The sequence below is a fragment of the Thalassophryne amazonica genome, chromosome 12 (genome assembly GCF_902500255.1).
Source record: "Thalassophryne amazonica chromosome 12, fThaAma1.1, whole genome shotgun sequence".
Lineage (NCBI taxonomy): Eukaryota > Metazoa > Chordata > Actinopteri > Batrachoidiformes > Batrachoididae > Thalassophryne > Thalassophryne amazonica.
The window spans coordinates 64,436,600-64,460,674 of NC_047114.1; the positions used below are offsets into that span (position 1 = coordinate 64,436,600).

General features: G+C 39.4%; 1 protein-coding gene across 1 annotated transcript in view; it reads left to right on the forward strand.

Annotated features, from left to right (window-relative positions):
• LOC117521821 (myomegalin-like) overlaps positions 1-24,075 on the forward strand; it is a 150,802-nt gene that overhangs the window by 50,460 nt on the left and 76,267 nt on the right. The window contains exons 5-9 of the mRNA XM_034183170.1: positions 4,487-4,563; positions 11,013-11,136; positions 11,221-11,378; positions 11,461-11,617; positions 14,104-14,157. Of these exons, the coding sequence (XP_034039061.1) occupies positions 4,487-4,563; positions 11,013-11,136; positions 11,221-11,378; positions 11,461-11,617; positions 14,104-14,157 (570 nt within the window). The remainder of the gene's footprint in view (positions 1-4,486; positions 4,564-11,012; positions 11,137-11,220; positions 11,379-11,460; positions 11,618-14,103; positions 14,158-24,075) is intronic.

Sequence of the window (24,075 nt, forward strand, 5' to 3'; positions counted from 1 at the left end):
GAAGAGGAGGTACTGCTGGCCCACCACCACCAGATGGCGCCCTGCTTGGAGTGCGGGCTCCAAGCAGGAGAGGGCGTTGGAGCCGCTGGAGGTGACAGCTGTCATCAATCAACACCAGCTGTCACCCATCACCACCACTATAAAGACCGGACTGCAACTCCACCTCCTCGCCCAGAAATCATCTACCATACAGGTAATTTTCTCTGCTGACTTAAACTTTGAGTATTAGTCTGATCTCTTTTTGCAGCCGTTTTCCTGTGGTGTGCCTTATCTGCGGAGTTGGCGTTTGGTGTGGACTGCGACGGCTTCGCCTCACACCCCACTCAGATAAGTGGTTAACTCAGGAGCTGCACGAGTGTGTGATTGGAGGTGGAGGTTCTCCCTCCTTAACTGAACACAGACTGTGGGATTACTGAGTGTGCGGACTCACACTCATCCAGAACTGTTTCTGCTTTCTGCCAGCAGTACCGGGTCTGACTGCTGAAGACAGTGGCCACCTGGGGCGCAGGGCTTGGCGGCTCCGGTGTTCTTCAGGTCCGTTGGTGGCGAGGCTTGTGTGGGTTCCGGCTTCTCTCTCACCGGACGTCTCCTATCTTCGAGCCTGCCACACGTCACCTTTTGTTGGATTGATATAACACATATTTGTATCTGTCTGTATCACGTTGTGCACCTTCACAACATTAAATTGTTACTTTTTGGCTATTCCATTGTCCCTTCATTAACGCCCCCTGTTGTGGGTCCGTGTCACGACACTTCCCCAACACAAATGATGTTCCAGCTAAGTAACCATGCATGTGTGGAGTCCAGTGCTCACAGGGCAGAGTTCTTTACTCACACCTGATTAATTTACTCTGGTGTTTCTCAGCTCTTGATTGGCTGAGCACACCTGATTGGCTTTATTAGTTGTGGGTGGAACAGAAAAAGTTCTAAAACATGTATGGCAAGTGATCTTCAGGAGCAGATTTGGAGACCCCTGGTCTTTTGACTTCATTGTCGTTGGCTACGTTTACATTCCATTAATATTCGGGATAAGGTCAATATTCCGGTTTCTGAATAACCTGTTTACATGCTTAAGCAGACAGAGTTACTCCTGTATACATGATCATTGGTATAATTTGGAATATCCCCATCTAAACAGCGACGCACGTCTTCCACTGGTGCTTGATTTGGTCTGGCGTTCGTGCAAATCCTGCTTCGCGTAACTTTTCGGCCACCTTCTTGTAAATGTCGCTATCTCGGTACTTTCTACCAATTTCAATTCAATTTCAATTTATTTTCATTTATATAGCGCCAAATCACAACAGAGTTGCCTCAAAGTGCTTCACACAGGTAAGGTCTAACGTTACCAACCCCCAGAGCAACAGTGGTAAGGAAAAACTCCCTCTGAGGAAGAAACCTCAAGCAGACCAGACTCAAAGGGGTGACTCTCTGCTTGGGCCATGCTACCAGCACAAATTACAAAACAATTCACAGAACAATTCATGGACGAATATACAAGAAATGCTGTTGGCGCACAGGACAGGAGGGTCGCCAATACAAATACAACTCAAATCTCTGGATGGAGCTGCACCTTAAACAGAGAGACAAAACAGAATCAGGCATCACAAAGACAAAAAAAAATACTGTATAATTTGCCAGCATTAAACAACAAGAAAAACAGAGAAATACTAAGGTGATTGCCGGCCACTAGCCCTAAACTTCAGTAAAAGACCCAGAATTTGGGTAAAGTTGAGGCCGCCGCCCGCTCCAATTACTAATAAAATGAATTAAAAGAGTAAAAAGCGTAAAACAAAACTGTACCAGTATGCTAGCCATATGAAAGGGAAAATAAGTGCGTCTTAAGTCTGGACTTGAAAGTCTCCACAGAATCTAACTGTTTTATTGATAGAGGGAGATCATTCCACAGAACAGGGGCACGATAAGAGAAAGCTCTGTGACCTGCAGACTTCTTATTCACCTTAGGGACACAAAGTAGTCCTGCACCCTGAGAACGTAAAGCCCAGGCCGGTATGTAAGGTTTAATTAGGTCAGCTAGGTAGGGAGGTGCCAGTCCATGAATAATTTTATAGGTTAGAAGCAGAACCTTAAAATCTGATCTCACTGGGACAGGAAGCCAGTGAAGGGATGCCAAAATGGGTGTAATGGTTGTACTTTCTGCTTTGTGTCAAAAGTCTGGCTGCAGCATTTTGAACCAAGTGGAGACCCCTAATGCTAGACTGCAGTAAACCATAAAATAGAACATTGCAGTACTGTCAATAAAAGACATTATATTCATGTCTTTCACGATACTAATGAAGTATTTGGTTTCCTCCTCGCTCCAAAAGTGTGAAGCTGTGCTGCCGCGTCTGGATTTCCCCATACTTGTTTACCTCTGCTTCTGTGGTGTCCGGTGGGTTGCGTGCGCTGCATACAAGTAGTTGCCGTACTCAAAAGACCAAGATTCCTTGCGGATAGGACATACGCAGAACACAAAATAATGTTCCTTTCTGTGGCGATATCCCAATGTACGTTTATATGACCTGATATTCGGGTTAGAAAAGGAATAACCCAGGGGTCATATTCGGGTTTTTAAAAACTGGAATTTGTGCATGTTCGGGTTTTCGCGGGTGTTTACATGGCCATGTGCAAACGGGTTATTGCTAATATTCCAGTTATGAATGGGTTATGAAAGGGTTATTGGCTGCATGTAAACGTAGTCAATATTACCTTTGTCACTGGTTGTTTGTCTGTTTGATTGTTTGTCTTTTAGCAGGATAACTCAAAAGGTAATGAACAGATTTCAATGAAATTTGGTGAGCAGAGAGATAATATTCCAGGAAATAAGTGATTCAGTTTTGCAGGTGATCCAGAATATATTCTGGAACTGAGAGTGTTCCAGAAGAGTGTTTAGCACATAGCAACGTTTAACTCAAAAGGTTGTGAGAAGATGTTGATGAAATTTGATGAGCAGATGAATAATATCCTAGAACTGAATTTGTTCTGGAACATATTTTGGCTCATGGATACAGAAGAAGTTTGAAACAATGTGTGGCTTTGGCAGAGGTATGTGCTCTCGGAGTTCCTTCTTGTGTTTCCCTTGGATTTGGTGCCATTTATTGTTTTTTAGCTATTGCTGACACACTCACTCACTCACCCAATCATTTATATTTTTGCTGTCCAAGCTGTAAACTCTTACCAGGTCAGGCAATAGTATCAGTGATGTTTAGTTTAGCCGGCAGCTTTCATGAATCACTGGTGTTTGGAACATGGCAGAGGAGCAGGAATATTTTGATCACTGTAGCATATCAGAAACAAATATTTGTGTGGTATGTAGAAATCACTCTGCTGTCCATCTGGTCATGTACTCACGAGTTTTGTAAGCACAATGCCTCTTAAACTGTTCATAGAATGGCATCACACCATATGAAGATATAGATGAAGGAAACTGATTCTGGTGCAGTGTCTTAAGGGAGACATATGTAACTGAACTTTTGTTTTGGTTTTGGTTTTTAATACATCATATTAAATCATACCTCAATTATATGTAGAGCTGTTGTTGACCAGTTTGTTAATTCAGGTATTTTATCACTACTACAACTGATGTACTGTCATCAACTAGTATGACAGAGCTGTGAATCACATATCACATATCTCGACGTCTGTTCAATCACAGTCTGACATCGATCAAAATAGCTTAATGCCTTGCTGTAGATGCATCATGGATACAGTAGAAGACGATGACGAGTGCATATGGTAGCTGTCTTAAGAGAAACTGATGATAATGTAAAGTACATCGCTGACCAGTTACCTGGCAACAGACAACTACAGAGATGCTGTATGATGGTAGAGGAGCTGCATTTCTGATGATTAATGTTATTCTATTATCTCAGGAAAACAGAAGAAAAAATCTACTTACTAAAAAATCTACCGTATCAAAATGTCACCAAGTTAAATAGTTTAAATAATGTATTTCTTCTTTAAAGTTGTATTTTAATGTTTAAATATTAATCATAACCTCCTATTTATTATAGTTCTTCAATATATTTAAAAAAATAAATTACTGGTTGTTTGGAGAAATTCAATGGCAATACCATTATTGAATATATGTATTCAAGTATTTGTGTGCAAAATATTTTTTACACCAAAGTTTAAAAAAATGAAGATAAAATTTAAAAAATAAACTTCTGGAATATTCTAAGACATTCTGAGAGAGAGAGAGAGAGAGAGAGAGAGAGAGAGAGAGAGAGAGCCCTGGTTGTAATTTTCAAATCCAAAAACAATGATACACTATGATTAGCCATTTTAAAATAATTTGATATTAATGATCACCAAATCATGTAACCGTGTGTATAGTCATTACACAAAGACACACTGATCCTCCATCACAGTAATCAAAGGTAATTTACATACAGTACTTTATATAATACTGCTGTGCTGATAATGACATTCATTGATTGGTTGAGTGATTGATTGGTGAACTTCTTTTCCTTTGTTCTTTTTGTTTCAGAACATTGAGCTGAAGGTGGAAGTTGAGAGCTTGAAGCAGGAGCTTCAGGAGAAACAGCAGCTTCTGGACAAAGCCCTGTAAGTACACACTTATTATTATTAATTATTATTATTATTATTATGGTACTGGGATAGACTTGTGTCCTGTCCAGGGTGCTCTTTGCCTCTTGCTCAATGACCCCTAGAATAGGCAGTAGCGCCCTGTGACACTTCGCTGGAATAATCAGATTCAGAAAATTGATGGTAGATGGATTATTATTATTATTATTATTATGACTATTATTAATATGGGGGAGCTTCAGGGGAGCATTAGCATGAGTAAAACCTTTCAGCTTCTGGGGGGAGCCCCCCCCCCCCGACACACACACACACACACACCACCTTTTTAACAATTTTTCTTTTTTTGATGTTCAGCTTCTGTGCCCATGTGCCCTGTGCTCATCATAAGGTAGTGCCCTCCAAAATTATTGGAACACTTGGCATTTCACACATTTTAATTTGTTTATGCCATTCAAATACAAGAAATATAAAAAATACAAAGAATAAAAATTTCTAAAATTATCTTCCTCAAACTCAAATTGAAAGCAAATCTGTAAAACTTGATAATACCTGTAATAATCAGTTTGATTTCCAGTTTTCTTCAGACAAGTCAGGGGATAGAAACATGAAGATTTCCAAGTCACTGATATGTCTTGGACTTTATTTACATCAATTATGAATAAATACAGAAGTTTCTTTCACCAAAACATCAAATCTAGGTTTGCATCTCAGATGTACTTTCTAGCAAATTGTAGCAGAACTATCGGGTCTTCTTTTTAAGAAAATCTTCCTCTACATCACTTCATCAGGAAGCTGTATTTTATATTTTTAATTAATTTATATCATGTTGTAGAAATTTGCTTTCAGTTGAGTTTAAGGTTGATAACTTTAGATTTATTTGTCTAAAGTTGTGTCACTGGTGTGTCACTCAGACAGCAAAATTAAGAGGTTATTTAATCAACAGCTGCCTGCTAGTTTAAAAATCACTGGAGACACACGCATATAAAAGGCAACCGAATTAAAGGTGAAATGCCACTTTTAACAACCTGGACCTCATTTCTGGCATAAAATACAGCTGTTTACTGAACAATATAACTTTGCTGTCATTATTAGTCCATGTTTCAAATGACGTGTTCAGTTCAAATCTGAGGCAAACATTTTTCTTCTTCTACTAAGGTGGATTAGAAATTTTGTCGTACACAGCACCAATTACTGGAAAGGAGGAACCTAGCAGTCAATATGACTCACTGATATCAAAATGCAGCTCTTTTCAACCAGATGTGCGGTGCCGTGACATGTCAATCATCTGTGTCCAATCTTATTTCAGGGGAGTCCACTGCAACCCTGGCTTCCACTCTAGCTCCACCCATTGAACTTGCCATGATCTCGTCTGTCAATCCAGGAAGTGTCGATCCAGGAAGTTTTTGAGATTTGACATTTTCTGTTTCACTGTGGACTCAAAATTTGGCACTTCCTGTTTGGGACTCCCTGTACTATGAGTGAGCTTCGTGTCACTTCACTCGTATTATCATTATTAATACTGTTGTTGTTGTTAAATTATAGAACCATTTTTAAGCTAAAATTAAATTTCACAAACTACTTAAATAATAAATATGAGCCTGCATTGCAGACTGTCAGCTTTAATATGAGGGTAATTACATCCATTATAGGTGATCAATATTGAATTACAGCTTCTTCTTTTGTTTTTATTTTACCAAAGGTCCCACGACCTGGTCCCAGATAAACGGTTGAAGATGAGATGTGATACCAAAGGTTTTTGGCTAGCTGACCACTAAGGTGTTCCATGACTAGCTGAGATATTTACCCAGAGTTTACAGTTTTTGAAGCTGACTAAGCTTTCTGATTAAACTTTAGCTTTAGTGACAAAGCAGAATCCGACACTGCGCTCTCTATGATGTGATTCTATTTGATGTCAGGACTGTGCACAGCCTTGTGTTTGCGTGGGTGTGCACATCATTTACCCTTTGCAAAGTCCCGTCTTAACTGTGCTAATATCTTTTACGGCTCAAATGTCACGCAGCAGCTGATTGAGAGGACACTGACAGCAGAGGTAAATACGCCGTCATGGAAATATGAGCATAGCTAAAAGTTAAACTCTAATGTGTTGCAACAGTCTTGTTGAGGATTATTGTAGATATGCTATAAAAATGTCGTTTAACTAAGCATCCGTGCAGCAATCATCAGTCCGACTGAAGTGCCCTAAAGCAAAAACACTGAAAGTGCTTTTGTGCTTTGAAATTCCTGGGGCATAAAAAAATATGCCCCTTTGTTCCCTTTCTGTTTCAAATGAATCACTGTTAAAAATATTGCAAAAACACTGCAAATAATAACCTTACAATAAACATTGTCATATATATATATATATATATATATATAGTGCAGTGGTACAGCTTCTATTCTACAGTGTACAGCAACAGCATGCACATAAAAACCAGCCATGTACGGAGAATTCTGCTGAGCCCAGCAGCCGAGAAAAGGTTGCTGTTGTTGTTTATTTATATGTATTGTGGAGAACTGAGATGCCTTTTATAGCTGATGCAGTCACCATAACCTGCAGATCTGAGGTGGATCTGCAGGTTAATTCGGTGCAGGTTTTACAGCAGATGCTCTTCCTGACCAACACCACATTACATGGAGAATGAGCAACCTTCCACACTGGAAACAAGCGCACTTAACCACTCGACCACCACCTCCTGTATGAAGCTAAATAACAGTAAAGCTGGTAATTACAGCATGATTTTTTTATTTCCTCAGTCAGTTTTTGTGAACATTATGTTGTCTCACTGCTCAACATTTAACAGGCTTTGCATGGTGACCTCTCTAAATTTGAGTGTTTTTTCTGTTTTGGGTGTCTGTGAAGAGACACATTTTAAATATTCTGGGATTATGAACAAGTGAATTGTTTTACCCAGCGTGTGTGAAGAATATATGAGAGTTTTGATCTGATTTTGAATCAGTTTGTTTGGTTGTTTGTGGGTCCAGCCAAGAAGAAAGTGATTTGATTTTGAGAAAAGGTCACAGACCAAGTTCAAAATTTTGGCACAATCCCTATATATGGGGGATACCTTCAAGAAATTATTGTAGGTACACCTGTGGTTATTATTAAACACTAATATGAATTCATACATCATATTTGATTTGTTGCATGACCTTTGACCCTGGGTCGCCTTGAACTGTCATTACTATTTAACTCAAATGGTTTGGAGCCAGTATGAACTAAACACAGTGTAACGCCTGAAGATAAAGTGGTTTAGTTTGGTAAAGAGTGGATCAAATGCCACACAGAATCATATATTAATGTGTCTCTGTGTCACAGAATGAATTTATATGACTCGGTCTGAGGACCAAGTACACATCAAAGACATTTATCCCTGAGACAGACAGTTGGGTGACTCGCCCTGTTTCAGAATATCCCAGTTATTTGAGCTGTTCCATGTGTTGGACAGAGTTAAAACCATATATAGAGAGGACCCAGAACAGGACTTGTGGCGACAGAGCGGCGTGTGCCATTCTGGGAGCAGGAATTCTGGGATACAGCTGATGACTGAATAAGTGATGTAGACAGAGGAAAGAACCTTACATCATTAGCTATATAATGCACTTTGAATGATAATGCAAACCAGCAACAGGCCTCAGAAATATCACGTTAGATAAAAGGTTAAAGTGTTTTCTGTTTTATGCAAAAATATCTATCCGACATCACAAGCTCCCACACAAGCAGAATTTTGGACACTTTGCATAATCTTGATTTTGATGTCAAATCACTATTACATCATCATGAATTGAAAGATAGTTGATCATCTGTGATTCTTTACTTTGTGTTTGCTTATCTCTTCAGCAGGATGAGTTTTCGGAAATAATACAAAAATACAGCGAGGGGTTATTTTATCAGGGTCAAGGGTCAAAACAAGTGCTTAAAGTCATTTTCAAGACAAATTTGGAATTGAAACAAATACAAACTTGATGTTGTTGAATACGTGGTCTATTAGATAATAAACCGACCCTTTTATTTATTTTTTTTTAAACTATATGGATTTGAATGACGTGCGATTACACCAATCATGCTTGAACCCTCGTGCGCATGCGTGAGTTTTTTCACGCGTGCCGGTGACGTCATTTCCCTGTGGGCAGGCCTTGAGTGAGATGTGGTCCCGCCCTCTCGGCTGAATTCCTTTGTTTCACACGCTGCTCGAGACGGCGCGCGTTGCTTTATCAAAATTTTTTCTGGACCTGTGAGGAATATCCGAGTGGACACTATTCGAGAAATTAAGCTGGTTTTCGGTGAAAAGTTTAACGGCTGATGAGAGATTATGGGGTGTTTCTGTCGGTGTAAGGACTTCCCACGCAGCAGGACGTCATGCAGCGCTTCCAGGCGCCGTCGTCGGCCTGTTTCGAGATGAAAACATCCTAATTTAAGGCTTAATTCACCCAGGACGTCGTGAGAGAACAGAGAAGATTCAGAAGAGGCCGGCATGAGGACTTTATGCGGACATTCCACTGTTTAAGGACATTTTGTAATGAAAGACGTGCGCGCAAATTCAATCTATGTGCGCCGCGACAGGAAAAACACCTCCGTGTTGAAAACCATTTGTAAAATTCAGGCGGCTTTTGATGGCTTTCAACAAGTGAGTAACTGAGAAATTGTTTAACAGCTTGGGCATGTTCCAACTTGCCCGTTAAGGTTTCCAACGGAGGTGTTTTTCCTGTCGCGACCCCCCGCGGTCGGGTCCGGCCCGACATGCGACTCTGCCTGCACGTTCTTTCATTACAAAATGTCCGTTAACAATGGAATGTCCGAATAAACTCCTCATGCCGACTTCTTCTGAAAGTTCTCTGTTCTCTGACGACTTACTGGGTCAACAGAGCCTGAAATGTGGAAGTTTTCAACTTGAAATGGCGAGACGCTGCCGCCTCGAAGCGCAGAACGCCGTCAGGCGCCGTGGGCCATCCTTACGGCGACACTTACAGACCAAAATCTCTCATCAGCCGTTAACATTTTTACTGAAAACCAGCTGAATTTATCGAATGGTGTCCACTCAGTTGTGCCTTACAGTTTTGAAAAAATTTTGATCAAACAAAGCAGCAGTCTCTGAGCCATTCCTAAACAATGAAAAAAATTGACGAGAGGGTGGGCCACTCCTCACTCAAAGACTGCCCACAGGCGAATGACGTAACCGACAGGCGTGAAAAAACTCTTGCATGACCACGAGGGTTCAAGCATGTCTGATGTAATCACACATGATTCAAATCCATATGGTTTTTGAAAAAAATAATAAGGTCGGATACTTTTCTAATAGACCTCGTAATTTGAAGGTGACATAAATGATTTTCCGCCATGAGAAGAACCAGCACAATTTCAGAACCTAAACAAGGCTTCCATCCTCGTCCCCTCCTCCTCACTGAGCAGAAGGAATGTCAGTTGGAGCCATTTAGCAGTTCTAATGACTATCCATGTGGGAGGAGTCATACATATGTTGTTTCTAGTACTTTATGACCATTGTCTTGGTAAGATGCATTTTTAGCCTCTCAATGTGATTTTTGGAAGAAATTCTGGAAAGTTGCTAATGTCAGCCATCTTGAATGCAGTAGCTATACAGGTCATATTGTTGTTGCTTAATAAATATGGGCAGGCTAATGGTTTCACAAGGTGGACATTAAACATTTAGGTGTGGCCATTTTGGCTATATGAAGTAGGGACAAGAAATTTGAGATAACACACACACACACACACACACAGGGAGTGTTGCTTCATTCTCTGCACAGAACTTCATTAAAGCCCAGATTCTGATATCCAGCCTTTGTGGGTATTTAATTAAGTTTACTGTAATTAAGAGTCAGTGTTTGTCTTTTTTCTACATTTAGATTGCTCCAATTGAAAGTTGGGGTCACTGAGTCGTTTTAGGACAAAATCTTGATTCATTAGCCTCTGTTGTTACTGAGTTAGCCATTAACATGGTTACACTTCAGCTTCTCAGAATATGTTCTATAATAGCCTCTAGGCAAATTATTTCAAACCACCAGCAATTTCTGAAATATGAAAATGTCTGCATGCACCTTCCAAAACTGGACACTACAGACTGTCATTGGTCAACATCAACCAGAACAGTGGGTGGAACTCTTTAAAACAAGATACTATGCTATAAAGGTGATTTAAATTTAACCAGGTTAGTCCCATTGAGATCAAGCAAGGGAGACCTGGGCAATTCTAAAGTTTCTAATTCACCTAAACTGCATGTCTTTAAATGTGGGAGGAACACAGGGAGAACATGCAAACTCCACACAGAAAGGCCACAGGTGGGAATCAATCCCATGACCTTTTTGCTGTGAGGCAACAGTGCTAACCACTAAGTCACCGTGCAGCTGTGATGGGTATATCACACTGTAGAGATATCTTTGTCCATACGTACCATTCTGAATAAGTTAATACATTTAATAATCAATGCTCATTTTGCTTTTTTCCTCTTTAGCAGCACAGCAGAGAGCTTGACCAACCACAATGAGGCAGAGCTGCAGAGACGGTGTCAGGAGAGACAGCAGGAAATCGACCACATGCAGCAAGTACTGGAGACCAAGATTCAGCTCCTGCAGGAGGTCGGTCTGCTTGCACCATGGTCTTGATAAACACTTGCACAGGAGCCCAAAGGTCAGGACTGTTTTGTTACGCATGTCTTTCAGGAGGCCCAGCTAGCACGCAGTGAGGCTGAGCGGATGGCCTCACTGGCTGGATCGCACTCTCACGCTTCCCTAATGTCCCTAGACACCCCCATGGAAGAACTCCCTCAGGACAGGAAGCCTCCCAGCATCTTTTCCCCATCCACCACCAACAAAGACAAGTACAAAACCTGGAGATACATCCTTAATCCAAGGCAAAGTAATCCACATCTGTGTGACTGTGTGGCCTCTGTCTGTGTCCAGGGTTATAGAGGAGCTGACTAAAGAGCTTTGCTCCAAGGAGGCCCTCGTTACCGAGCTGAGCGAAGAGAAGTCGGTGCTCACACTCAGGGTGGGAGAGCTGGAGGGACAAGTTCAGGAACTCTCTTCCTCTCTTCTACAGAAAGAGAAATACGTCGAGGTGAAGAAAGCATGGATTTATAGTTCTGCTGTAAATAAGGTCTAACATTCTCTGCACTCAAACCTAATAAAATGACAACCCAGCTGTTCCCAATGCCATACTACACCTTAACCTGGTGCATCGAATTTTCATGTTTTTGGATATTAGTGAACAGCATGAAAGCACATGTTAAAGTTATTTTAACCTTCAAGGGTTCACATCACACATCAATGGGTTTTTATGTTTCTTGACCCCTGAGGATGAACACTTTTTCACTATTCAGAGTAATGCTTGTAGATTGGAATCAACAGTGTTATGATCAACTCAGAGAAATGACTTCAACATTTCACACTGAGAATTTTAAAATAGACACTAAAACACACTAAAAATTTTATTTTTAGGACCATAACTTCCACCTGATGTAAAGCAGCATAATTCTATTAACTTGCCCGAAAACCTGTCACTAAAGTCTGCTTTCTAAATAGCAGAGCACTGTGCATTTGGCACACTCCAGCTCTTAAAGGGGATGACGGATGAGATGGATTTCTTGTTATGTCCAAAACACACCCTTGACTAATTTAGAGGATGCAACTAACTCCTTTGGGCTTTGCACCCTATTTTGCACTCAAACAACCTGACTTCTAAATATCAAAGTGGAGTTGGACGCACCCCTATTCCACCTGCACCACACGCTTTAAAGTGTGTGCTTTAGTTCTTTACGATATGGTCACAAATGTGAAATTTGAAAAGGTGAATTTAAAAAAATTGCAACAGAATTTTGTCAGTCTTTTTTTTTCAATTTGATTAAATACTGAGTGCATTTTTTTTTTTAAAAAGCAGCAGACCTTTTGAGAAACCTGATTACTGTTACGCTGGACCCAAAGATTACAGCATTTGCACTTCATCCACTAAAATGCCCACAGCAAAGCAACAGGTGGAAAAAAATAACATTATCTAAACATAACATTTCTAAAATAATTTGAAAAGAATATTCATTCATAATATGTACATGTGCATCAACCTACTTTAAAAAAGCACCATAGCATCAAGAGCATCTCAGCAGATTTCAGTTCAACATAATTAAACAAAACAATCAAATAAACTATAACATCCATCAATGGAAAAGAACAAAACATTGATAACTTCCCAACAAACATTTTGGAGAATTTATGATGGAAATAAAGGCAGATTTTTTTATAAACTATTTTGTCTTTGCAGATTTACACTGCAATGCATGATTCCATAAATATAACAAACAGTAGAAAATAATCAATTAATAATTAACTGATCAACATGGGGTTCAGTCATATATTGGTTCTCCCATAATAAATACATTTTATTAGCCTTTCATTAATTCTTGCTTTGTTTTACATGTATTTATAATGCCTGAGGTTTTGTGCAGCACTGTATGTGGCAGCATATGAGGGTGATTCTTAGACTATGGGCACTTATTATGTCCTTTGATCATATTGTATGAAAAACAGAAAAAAAAAAAGGGGAAATTTCACACTTTTATAGTTATCTTTACAATGAAAGTGTGTTAAGAAATTTGTTCTAGTAGTCTATGATTACTTTTTCACCTTTTTTCAGCATCATTATATGCAAATATTGCCGTTTTGTGCTTGTCCCACACCCAGACTTTTGATCTTCAATGATAAAAATGAATGGTAAAGAAACGTTTTTTCTAATGTTTTAAAATATCTCTGAATAAAATATCAGTAAAATAATCAAAACATAATTGGGGTATTCAATGTCATACAACTGTTGTGATTGTTTTAAACAAAATGTAGTTGTCCAATACTATTGCCGTAATTTCCACCACAACACTGTAATGTCCCTTTAAACAGTTTGTATGAAAGATTGTTTGGGTAGTTTCTATGGAGATAAACAGTGACATCAGAGTACATGTATATAGCACCAAATCACAACAAACAGTTGCCCCAAGGCGCTTTATATTGTAAGGCAATGGTGTGGTGGAAATTACATTTACAAGGCCAATAGTGCCCGTAGTTAAAGAATCACCCATGAACTGTTGGACCACCACGTGTTTCCTGGACAGATATCAGCTCTAAAAACTATATGTGACGTTCCTCTGCCGTATTTAAAACTTATTTGTGTAGATCACAACAGCTGCTGCTCTTACGAGCAGCACCTTTGACAAACATAGAAGCACAGAAACAATTAGCTGTACATGCTCAGAGAGCATGATCTTTATTCATTAACTTTCTGGATTGATAAGCTAAATTTTATTGATCCCACAATATGGAAAATCACAAGCTGTACAGTAGTAAAGAAAAAGGAAGAAAAAATATTTACATTGAAGAAAGGTGACTCAAGTATATAAAGTGTATAAGGTATAATGCCATGTTTGTTTGCTAAAGCTGATGTTTTTTCTTCCATCATAACTTATAAAATGTACTATAAATATGAGTTTATATTTGTAATTGTTTACTGTGTTGTACAAAGAACATGTTGCCTGACTCGTGCTGCTGGTTGTGTGCACGCAGTTCTATCAGGAAGAACTCAGCCATGAGAGGCTGCGCATCGAACAGGAGATGCAGGTATGTGAATCGGTTGATTTCAAGGTGAAAACAGACACATACAAAAAAAAAAAAAAAACAGCTCAAATTTGGCGAAATACTTTTTAAAACTAGAAGCACTCAGAGAGTGCAAACCTCCGCCAAGGCCATGGGGTCACTGACGCCATAACATCTACACGCCGTGGAATCATTGAACCTAAAAAAGTCTAACAATGATGTTTGCTCAGTAGTAAATAAAGTTTCATCTGCTGTGACTGGATAGCATGTATCCTTAGCGCTTGGCATCACAGTTTATTGCAACTTGCACCTTTCCCAGAAGCTACTGTCATCTGAGCACTGATATTGATATTACATGTGCTTATAGACAAAAACAAATAAGAGACAAAATTCAATTTATTATTCAACCAAACTGCAAATATATGAATTTTTTTAACACTTAAACACTTCTCTAAACAAGGCCATAGGGTCACTGACCCTAAAGAGATTCCCTCCTTGGCACAGTGATTTATTTATTTTTGTCTCTTTCTCTAAAATTGTATATAATAATCATTAGAATATTAATATATAAACAAAAATAAATTTAAGAAATATTACAATTTGAAAACAACTGCACCCGAACATGATGACAGCTGCAACTGCTTAATGCTAACTTTTAACATTGAAAATGCCATAGACATGCTAACGCGTTAGCATCGGGATCCGGATCTGGATCACCACTAAAATTTAATCACTTGTTCCTCTTGTCATTTACAACCACTCCACAAAATTTCATCAAAATCCGTTCAAAACTTTTTGAATTATCCTGCTGACAAACAGACAGACAAACAAACAAACGTGACCGAAAACATAACCTCCTTGGCGGAGGTAAAATTAATTACGATAACGTGTTATTCTGTAGTTTTCCACTGAGTGCCAGAGGACTGTCACAGTGAGCATCACACTCTTCCATCTGATGGAGAAATAATATGTGAGATTTTCATACAAGGAATTGCACAAAATGAAGAAAAAATAAATACATTTTTTCCAATATAATGAATAATTATTTAGTCTTGCCATGCAGTGGAGAGTGAGTACTGTAATGATCATGTCTGTCTGTGGTGATATCTTAAAAATGCAAAGACCAGTTTCAATCAAACTTATTGGGTCGTCTTGTCAAGGTCATAGGGTCTAGGTCAAATCAGAGGACATTGTCAAAAGAACATTAATCCCAGGAACTAATGAGATACATGGTTTTCTGCATAGATTTCTGCTCAGCTGGGCCTAACAAATGCATCAAACCTGTCATGCCAGTGACATCATGTGATGACATCAAGTGAAATGACAAATTTGAACAGCTTAGTCTTCATCAAAGATGTCAAACCATCCATGCACATATAGACATGTGTATTCATGCATTCCCATGCAACTGCTTAGGCTTCTTATGTCATTTCACATTATGTTAATATTACCTAAAATAATACAATTGCTGCATCAATGCTAATCTTTGTGGAATCAATGGATGCTCTGATTGTGGTGCTTGAGCAATCAGAGTGTCTGGGTTTGTGATTGTCCTGGATCAAAACTAAGATTCAGTATTTTAATGACCTTCCTGGATTCAACCATCACAAGTGTATATCTACATGTGGTGAAAAGTGTTGAACTTGAACAGACATTCACTTATCTCAGCAGAGACATACAGTAGTGTTCAGAATAATAGTAGCGCTATGTGACTAAAAAGATTAATCCAGGTTTTGAGTATATTTCTTATTGTTACATGGGAAACAAGGTACCAGTAGATTCAGTAGATTCTCACAAATCCAACAAGACCAAGCATTCATGATATGCACACTCTTAAGGCTATGAAATTGGGCTATTAGTAAAAAAAAAAAAGTAGAAAAGGGGGTGTTCACAATAATAGTAGTGTGGCATTCAGTCAGTGAGTTCGTCAATTTTGTGGAACAAACAGGTGTGAATCAGGTGTCCCCTATTTAAGGTTGAAGCCAGCACCTGTTGAACATGCTTTTCTCTTTGAAAGCCTGAGGAAAATGGGACGTTTAAGACATTGTTCAGAAGAACAGCGTAGTTTGATTAAAAAGTTGATTGGAGAGGGGAAAACTTATACGCAGGTGCAAAAAATTATAGGCTTTTCACCTACAATGATCTCCAATGCTTTAAAATGGACAAAAAAACCAGAGACGCGTGGAAGAAAATGGAAAACAACCATCAAAATGGATAGAAGAATAACCAGAATGGCAGAGGCTCACCAATTGATCAGCTCCAGGATGGTCAAAGACAGTCTGGAGTTACCTGTAAGTGCTGTGACAGTTAGAAGACGCCTGTGTGAAGCTAATTTATTTGCAAGAATCCCCCACAAAGTCCCTCTGTTAAATAAAAGACGTGCAGAAGAGGTTACAATTTGCCAAAGAACACATCGACTGGCCTAAAGAGAAATGGAGGAATATTTTGTGGACTGATGAGAGTAAAATTGTTCTTTTTGGGTCCAAGGGCCACAGACAGTTTGTGAGACGACCCCCAAACTCTGAATTCAAGCCACAGTTCACAGTGAAGACAGTGAAGCATGGTGGTCCAAGCATCATGACATGGGCATGTTTCTCCTACTATGGTGTTGGCCCTATATATCACATACCAGGTATCATGGATCAGTTTGGATATGTCAAAATACTTGAAGAGGTCATGTTGCCTTATGCTGAAGAGGACATGCCCTTGAAATGGGTGTTTCAACAAGACAATGACCCCAAGCACACTAGTAAACGAGCAAATTCTTGGTTCTAAACCAACAAAATAATGCCTCGCAGATGTGAAGAAATCATGAAAAACTGTAGTTATACAACTAAATACTAGTTTAGTGATTCACAGGAATGCCAGAAAAGCAGTTTGAACATAATAGTTTTGAGTTTGTAGTGTCAACAGCAGATGCTACTATTATTGTGAACACCCCCTTTTCTACTTTTTTTACTAATAGCCCAATTTCATAGCCTTAAGAGTGTGCGTACCATGAATGCTTGGTCTTGTTGGATTTGTGAGAATCTACTGAATCTACTGGTACCTTGTTTCCCATGTAACAATAAGAAATATACTCAAAACCTGGATTAATCTTTTTAGTCACATAGCACTACTATTATTCTGAACACTACTGTATGCGTTTCTGGGTTCTCTGCCGTTGAGATGGTGTGGCACCTGAGAAGAGCTTATGGATTCATGAGGTCACTGGATGGAGGTGTTTGGCCATGCCAGTGTCGTTGCAGTTGAACGACGGTCCAAGTCTTTGGGGTTCCCGGTGCTGCCTGTCTTGCTGGATGGTTGTGAGACTTGGACACCTAAGGCAACAACTGGCTGTATTTGGTACTAGGTCCCTTCAGAGGATCCTTGAGTACCACTGGAATAACTTTTTATCAAATGAGGAGTATCACTTGCACTGTGAGGGAGCATCCATTTTGGTGCTTCGGCCATGTGGCGCGTTCTCTGTGCATGATCCAGCATGCAGGTGCTTGAGTGGTGTTGAGAACCCCAGTAGCGAGATGGTTATATTAGAGATGTAGGGATGGATCAGTTGTCTGCCTGGGTGGTTGCCATCCAGAACCCAAAGTGGTTCCATGGTGTCATGAATACAGCAAAGCACAGCACCAGTGCATGATCCCAGACTTGACTTGTTGTATCAATGTAGTTGGTAGTGGCAAAGAACTGCAGAGGTTTGAATTCCTTGTTTATTTTTACAGCACAGTAACAACTACCTGCCCAATTTAAAAAAAAAAAAAAAAAACTTAAAATTTCAGCATGACTTCATAAACAGTAATTAAAAGCATTGCCAAATGTCTCTGTGGACTGACAAAAATACAAATACCATACCACAGTATATAAACAGAGATATCACGATGCCACATTTTTCATCATAACTGCAAAAAACAGTTGTCCAGACTGTTTTATTTTCACTACTGGCAAATGATGGATGTGTGTATTCCACTCAAGATAAAACACAGCACTGAGAGAACACAATGAAAAAGCTTGAGTGCAGAATTATGTGGTTTTTAAACCTGTTGGCTTCCAGAGAAAGAAGGTTTATCTCATAACACGGAGTGCCAGACTCTCGTTACATTTGCAGGCATTGACTGCAGGGACATCCCCAAGGACATTTCTCTGCTGATACATTATGATGACAAGTGCGTCCTCTGAAGCTCACTGTATCGACACAGTTTGGTGAATAATTAACGTTAGCACCACAGAGCAGTAGTCAGGACCACCGTTAGCTTTATCAGTACTGTATTGTGTGGTGTTGGTCATTGTTTGCTGCAGGGAGCATGAATGTGTTTTGTTACAACACTGACCTTCTCTTTTTGTTTTGAATTTGGTTTCACAGACATTTTTAACTTGCAAATTATGTTTGAATGAGGGATGCAAATGCACCCGCGAGCCAGGATTCACGCTCAGGTTTTACTGCATACATGTGTGTCTGTGTGGTGGAAGAAAACACTGATTGGGATTTTAAATCCTATATAGGCCTTAGGCTCATTGGTGCTGATGTTTAATCCCAGGTTCCATAGTGTAAAATAAATCGAGTCTACAACTCTCCCTAAACCAGTTAATTACATGTTGCTTCCTCAGACAAGGCCAGTACCCAGTTACAGCTGGGTGGACTGAAACAATGCAGATGAAGGGTTTTGTCGAAGGTTTTAGATAATCCATATACTAAAAAAGCATCCTTGAAACAAACCCATGGTCCCACATGTGTGAATAAACACATTTATAAGAATGGTGAGGATCATTCCCTAGAGTGCAGCTCAAAGAAATCTTCTAGAGGTTGTCTGGGGGATTAACTGGACGATGGTCACAGTGTGAAAGTGTGACCATCTATTTGCACCGCCAGGGAGCCAGAAACTGCAGTCTTCTCAGAAACAGACGGGCACAGCAACATGTACAACAAAGCTCTGTTTGTTTTATATTCACTCAAATCTCTGTTTACTATAAATGGAGTCAGCACCATGGAAACGTAAAAAAAAAAAAAACATATCAAACAATGTTTTGTTTCCAGCACATTTTGAAACAATATGTGAAAGGGAATGTTTACTTGATCTTTTCAAGAATTTTATTTTAATTACACATAAATGCAAAAAGGTGTCTAGCATCATTTCAGTTAAAGATATACTTCACTTAAAAACATTTGTGGTTACATCTTCATGGAGATTTCTATTTATTACTATTTTGTAAACTGTGACAAAACATAAGTTCAGGTTTCGTTTTATTATTATAATTTAACTTATGTCGGTGGCAGGTTTCCTTTCCTGAAATTTGACTTCATGATGAGCACAAACCAGATAAGCACAAATTTGAAAGTCCAATCACAGCCAAGTATGCAGATGAACACAAGGAGAAAAACCTCAAACAACAACCACTGTGGTTCCTGGAATTTCATACATGATTATAGATATTGTTTGCATGATGACAGATATAATGCAGACCAGCCAATTCTTCCTCTTGCGGTCACAGATCAAACCCTGCAATGATTAAAAGAATGTGACTCATGCTTCACAGGCCCACAATAGCTGGGTCAAATGCACAGCTGGATATTGTTGCTTTGCTTCCAAAATCCAGGCGAATGCACTCTCAAGTTGCTGGCATTATAATGTTTTACTTTGCCCCATGGAATCACACAGGAATGCACATTTTCTGATGCAAATGGTTCATTTTGTGAGAATTCTGAAACATTGTGTTATGGTTAGGGGTCCGGATGGGACCGGTACAGGTGCTGGACTCAAATGCTGGGAGCAACGATCCAGGACAGCGAGTAAGCGAAAAGAGATTTATTACAATACCAAACAAATAAACAAGAGTGCTGAGCTGATACAGGCCCACATGAAGTGGTGAAAATTTGGAGCTGCAATGCACATGGAGCCAGGCTTGTGAATTAGAGAACAGTTGGAATCCTGTAACAGTTGGAATCCTATGACTTGGAAAGTTCTTAGTGGTTCAATGACAGAGCTCATACAGTTCTTGGTACTAGTTCTTGAAAAAAGTTCAGGAATAGAGTTCTTGGAAATAGCTTCTAGAAAACAGCTCTTGGAATTAGTTCTTAGTCATGCACGGTCACTAACAGGTTCTCACAGACAAGCAGGAAGTTAGCTGAACGTTGGCAGAGCTAAGCGCTCTGAAGCTGAGAGCAGTGGTGGGCACAGTTCCGCTAATTATCGAAGCTAAATTTTTCATTATCGGGTTAGCTTTTTGGATAACTTTGAAAACCATTATCGGACCAATAATCTTCAAAAAAAGTTTGGTCTGATCATTTTTAGATCGCTAACATATTTTTGCAGGCATAGTGAATAAAGCTTTTACAGTTATAAACATTTGTTAAGTCTGATATCAATTATTTTAGTGTTTATCTGTTAAATGTTTTGTAACAGATAAACAGCTCTATTCTCTGTAAACGGGGAGAGCTGGTTTCAGGAGAAACCACTCTATCCTCTGCAGTCAGAGGGAAACTGGTCACAAGATAGTTACGCTTGACACCATACTAACTTACTGGTAATATCACCGAAGTCATCCAGATGCCTACAGTTTTAACTTATGGTTAAAATTTTAACCAAACTAATTTCGGCCATGTTATTTAAATTAACATCACTTCTGAAGTTTTACGTATAATGTGAAAATATCAGTTATGTTTTAGTTTTAAAGTATTGCATTAATTTTGAAGGTTTTAGTGTGGACATGCCTCGGCAGTGCTAGTGCATTATGGGTAAAAGTTCACAACAGGAGAAATGTATTTGAGATGCTCTGATCAGGCTCCAGATGGACAAAAGCATTAAACTCTTTGTATATTGTGCCTAAAACTCTCGTGAATATATTCTCTGGGTTTATAGATGTTATTGTGCTTGTCTTATGTAAAAATACCAGAAGACGCTCAGGTTGCTTCTCCATTATTTTCAGTTGGAATCATTGAGTTGCAATCGCTTCCTGTTTGCTCTTTAACATCGTGCTTATTGTCCTTTACAACACTGTTTGTCGGGTTTGTTCCAGAGTAATAAATATGTCTGAAATTCGGTTTGCGATTATTAAATTCCATGCAGATTAAATGTAGCAGACACGGAATATTTGTTTTGGCAAGTTTTCAGGGTCTCTACTGCCATCTACTGGCCAGTAGTGTTCATGGCATTATTCACCCTAAGTATTGAGATATCCCATAATCCTTTGTATGCCAGAGAGTTGTTGCAGCTTCTTGCTGCAGCTAAAGAAATAAAAATGTACATTCTGTTTGTATACGAGGTCTATTAGAAAAGAAAGCGACCTTTTTATTTTTTTTAAAAAACTATGGATTCGAATTTGCTGTGGCGCCACGCGATGAGCGGCTGGGTGCCGACGCGCGAATCCGTCCGCACGTCTTTCATTACAAAATCTCCTTTAACAGTGGAATGTCTGGATAAACTGCTGATCCCGAGCTCTTCTGAAACTTCTGTGTTCTCTCACGACATCCTGGGTCAACAGAGGATTAAATTTCGAAGTTTTCAGCTCGAAACAGGCTGACGACGGCGGCTCGGGGAGCGGCTCGGGGAGCGGCGCGCCGTCCGGCTCCGTGGGCAGTCCTTAAAGCGACAGTAACACTCCATAATCTCTCATCAGCCGTTAAAATTTTCACCGAAAACCGTCTGAATTTCTCGAATGGTGTCCACTTGGATGTGCCGTACATTTTCAGAAAAAATTTTGATCAAGCAAAGCGCCAGTCTCTCAGGAAGAAGTCAGACAAAGGAATTCTGACCAGGGGGTGGACCAGTGCTCACTCAAAGCCTGCCCACAGGCGAATGACGCAACCGACAGGCGTGAAAAAACTCACACATGCACACGAGGGTTCAAGCTTGTCTGACGCAATCACATGTGATTCAAATCCATATACAACCCCTGGCAAAATTTATGGAATCACCGGCCTCGGAGGATATTCATTCAGTTGTTTAATTTTGTAGAGAAAAAGCAGATCACAGACATGACACAAAACTAAAGTCATTTCAAATGGCAACTTTCTGGCTTTAAGAAACACTATAAGAACTCAAGAAAAAAAATTGTGGCAGTCAGTAATGGTTACTTTTTTAGACCAAGCAGAGGGAAAAAAATATGGACTCACTCAATTCTGAGGAATAAATTATGGAATCACCCTGTAAATTTTCATCCCCAAAACTAACACCTGCATCAAATCAGATCTGCTCATTAGTCTGCATCTAAAAAGGAGTGATCACACCTTGGAGAGCTGTTGCACCAAGTGGACTGACATGAATCATGGCTCCAACACGAGAGATGTCAATTGAAACAAAGGAGAGGATTATCAAACTCTTAAAAGAGGGTAAATCATCACGCAATGTTGCAAAAGATGTTGGTTGTTCACAGTCAGCTGTGTCTAAACTCTGGACCAAATACAAACAACATGGGAAGGTTGTTAAAGGCAAACATACTAGTAGACCAAGGAAGACATCAAAGCGTCAAGACAGAAAACTTAAAGCAATATGTCTCAAAAATAGAAAATGCACAACAAAACAAATGAGGAACGAATGGGAGGAAACTGGAGTCAACGTCTGTGACAGAACTGTAAGAAACCGCCTAAAGGAAATGGGATTTACATACAGAAAAGCTAAATGAAAGCCTTCATTAACACCTAAACAGAAAAAAAACAAGGTTACAATGGGCTAAGGAAAAGCAATCGTGGACTGTGGATGACTGGATGAAAGTCATTCAGTGATGAATCTCGAATCTGCATTGGGCAAGGTGATGATGCTGGAACTTTTGTTTGGTGCCGTTCTAATTAGATTTATAAAGATGACTGCCTGAAGAGAACATGTAAATTTCCACAGTCATTGATGATATGGGGCTGCATGTCAGGTAAAGGCACTGGGGAGATGGCTGTCATTACATCATCAATAAATGCACAAGTTTACGTTGATATTTTGGACACTTTTCTTATCCCATCAAGTGAAAGGATGTTTGGGGATGATGAAATCATTTTTCAAGATGATAATGCATCTTGCCATAGAGCAAAAACTGTGAAAACATTCCTTGCAAAAAGACACATAGGGTCAATGTCATGGCCTGCAAATAGTCCGGATCTTAATCCAATTGAAAATCTTTGGTGGAAGTTGAAGAAAATGGTCCATGACAAGGCTCCAACCTGCAAAGCTGATCTGGCAACAGCAATCAGAGAAAGTTGGAGCCAGATTGATGAAGAGTACTGTTTGTCACTCATTAAGTCCATGCCTCAGAGACTGCAAGCTGTTATAAAAGCCAGAGGTGGTGCAACAAAATACTAGTGATGTGTTGGAGCGTTCTTTTGTTTTTCATGATTCCATAATTTTTTCCTCAGAATTGAGTGAGTCCATATTTTTTCCCTCTGCTTGGTCTAAAAAAGTAACCGTTACTGACTGCCACAATTTTTTTCCTGATTTCTTATAGTGTTTCTTAAAGCCAGAAAGTTGCCATTTGAAATGACTTTAGTTTTGTGTCATGTCTATGATCTGCTTTTTTTCTACAAAATTAAACAACTGAATGAACATCCTCCGAGGCCGGTGATTCCATAATTTTTGCCAGGGGTTGTAGTTTTTGAAAAAATAAAAAGGTCGGTTTCTTTTCTAATAGACCTCGTAATGTTCATTTACAGTCATCGTGGATTCTCTCTGTGTTGTTTAAAAGTAGCAACTCTCTGGCGTGCAAAAAACCAAAAGACTCTGGTACGGAAAGGATTGTGGTTTAGGGTCTGAGCGTCTGGGGTCCAGTAGATGACAGTGTTCTATGCATTTTGACCCCCGTTATATCAGATGGTTGTCTAATCACAACTTGACTTTTGGTTTTTGCAAATGGCTTCTTTTTTTACATATGAATAAAATGGCATATTTTATAAAAGCACATTTATATGTAAATACCAACACACACGCCACATCACATTTGTTGGGAAAGTGTAGTGACATGGACCCACAA